Genomic DNA, 3,132 nt, shown 5'->3' with positions numbered 1-3,132 from the left:
GCTTATGAACAGCAATGATACAGTGTTTCCCTGGTTACCGCTGTAAACAAAGCAGCGCTGTGCTTATGAACTTTAATATGCATTATACAGAGGCAAGAGGAAACGAAAATAATACCATCTAAACTTTTCTAAAGACATTAAGTTCCCCTCAGACATGGATTCTTATAAACTCCTACACCTAAATCTCAACCGATTTGAATCGTCACATATTTGAATCAATTTTCAGCCGGCTCGCGATTAATCGTTACATCCCTACTGGCATGTGTTTTACTTCCTTCTAAGTGTTTAAAAATCAAGTTTAGCAAAGTCACAGTGGCATCTTCTCTGCTAGCCCTATATGCAAACTGTATAGAGATTCTAGAAGATTCCCTGTTTATCTGAATATATCTGTAATCAGTGTTGGGGAGTAACTAGTTACATGTAACGGCGTTACGTAATTTAATTACAAAATAAATGTAACTGTAATCAGTTACAGTTACTAAGAAAAAATGTGTAATTAAATTACAGTTACTTATGAAAATGTTAACGATTACAAAGGGGATTACATTTGAATATTTACACACATCCACATACAGATTTAATTGATTTTTTCCCCAAATTACACTGACTACTCTGAGACATACGGCCCTATAATTTCCGCGATGCGGAAAACACAGACTGGTTCGTAGAATCCAGTCATAAAAACGGAAGTCCTAGCCTAACGCGGACGGAATATGCCACATTTTGGATGTTCTTTTAATTGTGATGATTTTGGCTCACATTTAACAAAAACCCACCAATACTTTGGTATTAAAATCAGCAATAGTTAAACCTAAATTGTTATCTACTAGCTGCCTCTCAATTATCCCAGTATAACGCTGCTTAGCTGTCATTATTTCAATTTTAACTTCCTTTTTTAACCTATAACATTCTAAAAGGTTACCCTCCTGGAATGCATGCCTCTTTTTTTGTTAACAATACCTTAAGTGATTTAGTCACCCAAGTAAACACCTTCACAGACTTTCCAGAAATAACACTGTCAATACAATAGGAGACATAATTACTGACAACGTCAGTAAGTTCATCATAAACATGTCCCTACTTCGGGATGAGTTGAACATGAACATGTTGAGAGATTCAATTGCAAAAAAATAAAATAAATAAATAAACAGATTGCAAGTGACGTCACTAGCGGAAGAGCAGGTGTCTGAGAGAGCCTTCTCTGTTGCATCGTAAGCTTGAGTGCATTGAAACCAATGGAGCTACGATCAACTTAGGCTTACGATGCTTTTGGGAAATGCAGCCCAGCTCAGTTCGGTTCTCTTCTAGCAGTGTCTGTGTCATTACGAACCATCAGTGAACTGACTTTTTTTTGCTGAAAAATAACTTCTTGCATCATTGGCAATCTATTTTCCTGTTTGTTTTCACTGTAAAAACTGCTTTGACATGATCAGTATTGTATAAAGCACTACACAAATAAAGGTGACTTGACAGCTATTAAAATAATATTCTGTTTTAAATAAAACTTAAAGCACGGTCAGTTATATACGCCTGTGACATGACTTCATGCTATACATCAGTTTCAAAACAGTAAACAAATGTAGAAAATTACTGCCATATAAAAATATACTTTAAATATTTTGTTATTTAATGCAATTAAATGTATAATTGTAAACGTACATGCAAGTGTGGCTTAACTGCCCAAATATCTTTTGGGGGTCACTGTATTTTTAAGGCAACAAAACTATGAAGACTTACAAGGGTTTAGGATCTTAGGTAAACTGTGGGTGCTTCTTTCTTCCTTTTTCTCTTTATGGCTCTCGTCAATATTTTCATCCTCTGATAGATCAGAATCCACAGATGCGCTGTCTTCTGTGTCCACTGATGAGCCAATCTTCTCAGGAAAATAGTTTCCCTTCAGTGTATTCTTAACTCTTTTGAAAATCTGAGAGCGGACAGTTTTTTTATCCTCAAACTGAAGGTGTCCTCCTCCACACTCTGCAGTTAACTGTTGAATGAATTTATTAACTTTCACAGAAGCCTGTTTACCACCGTGTGTCTCTTCATCAGTCGTGAGCACTACCGTGTGTTTAATGGCTTCTTCACTGAACTCTTTCAGCACACACTTCACTCTTCTCAGGTCCTCCTCAGTGAAGTCTGTGTGCTTCAGTACGAGTATGAAGGCACGAGGTCCTGGATCACACAGACGCACACACTCTCTCACTGTCTGTGTGATCTGACGATCGGAGATGTTCGGCTGGAACAGCTGGGAACTGATGATGACAGTCACGTGTCTTTTCTTTAGTCTTCCTCCGACTCTCTGACTGCACTGATGGAGCATCTTCTCATCAGGAGCTTCACTCTTAAACACATCTACTCCTAAGATGAAGTTTCCCACTCGACTGTTTTCTGACACATTCTTCCCCAGGAGAACAATCCTCACTGCAATGAGACAAAGCAGACATTTGGTATTTAAAAGGCACACACATTCTCTGTGACAGCATTTCATCATCCATCCTTCATCCAGAAAAGCAAATCAAACAGTGGTCAATTTGTGAGTTCTCTTGTTTAGCATTTATTTCTCCAGCAATAGCTTTACACTGCAAAAGTGATTTTCTCACACAGTAGTTTTTGTTGTTTTCCAGTACAAACATCTGAATCAAGATACGCTTGAGATGCAAAATATTAACTATTGTTTTCAAATGGATTTGAATTGTTAGATATTTTTTCTTGTTTTAAAGGGTAGTCCTCACTTATTTGAACTTTTTTTCACGTAAATCAGTATGAAAATCACATACAACAAAAGTATCACTGTAAGAGTTAGCAATGAAAAACACTAAACTGTAAAAATATCACACTTTGCTGTTGCTGTAAAGCATTTATTACTTGACTTACTGCTGGGGAGACTGAAGACTGGAATACTGAAGCCCACTGTAAAACACAAGAGCACAAACACAGATAGCTCGTCAACCGGGGGAACATTATGTGAATTATGTGAACAGTTTCTCCCCTCAGGCAGTCCATCTCACCAACAGTTAGCTTTACAGTAAACATGTAATACACAACACTATTTATACGTTTATTGATTTAACACATACTTCTAATTCACATTTCCTTGCATTTGTATATAACACACATGTACACACAAATACC

The 3,132-nt window shown here is 37.0% G+C and overlaps 1 protein-coding gene across 1 annotated transcript in view; it reads right to left on the bottom strand.

Moving 5' to 3' along the window:
• The window catches only part of LOC107748607 (GTPase IMAP family member 8-like), an 11,276-nt gene extending 8,379 nt beyond the window's left edge, over window positions 1-2,897 (bottom strand). Inside the window, exons 1-2 of the mRNA XM_016563485.1 lie at window positions 2,875-2,897; window positions 1,738-2,421 (exon numbers count right to left, since the gene is read on the bottom strand). Of these exons, the coding sequence (XP_016418971.1) occupies window positions 1,738-2,421; window position 2,875 (685 nt within the window). The 5' untranslated portion in view covers window positions 2,876-2,897. The remainder of the gene's footprint in view (window positions 1-1,737; window positions 2,422-2,874) is intronic.
• Between the last annotated feature and the right edge of the window lie 235 nt (window positions 2,898-3,132).

This window comes from Sinocyclocheilus rhinocerous, unplaced genomic scaffold, assembly GCF_001515625.1.
Source record: "Sinocyclocheilus rhinocerous isolate Xijiao unplaced genomic scaffold, SAMN03320098_v1.1 scaffold2969, whole genome shotgun sequence".
NCBI lineage: Eukaryota > Metazoa > Chordata > Actinopteri > Cypriniformes > Cyprinidae > Sinocyclocheilus > Sinocyclocheilus rhinocerous.
Note: the sequence above shows the minus strand (reverse complement) of the source record. Positions and strands in the feature narration are given on the sequence as shown.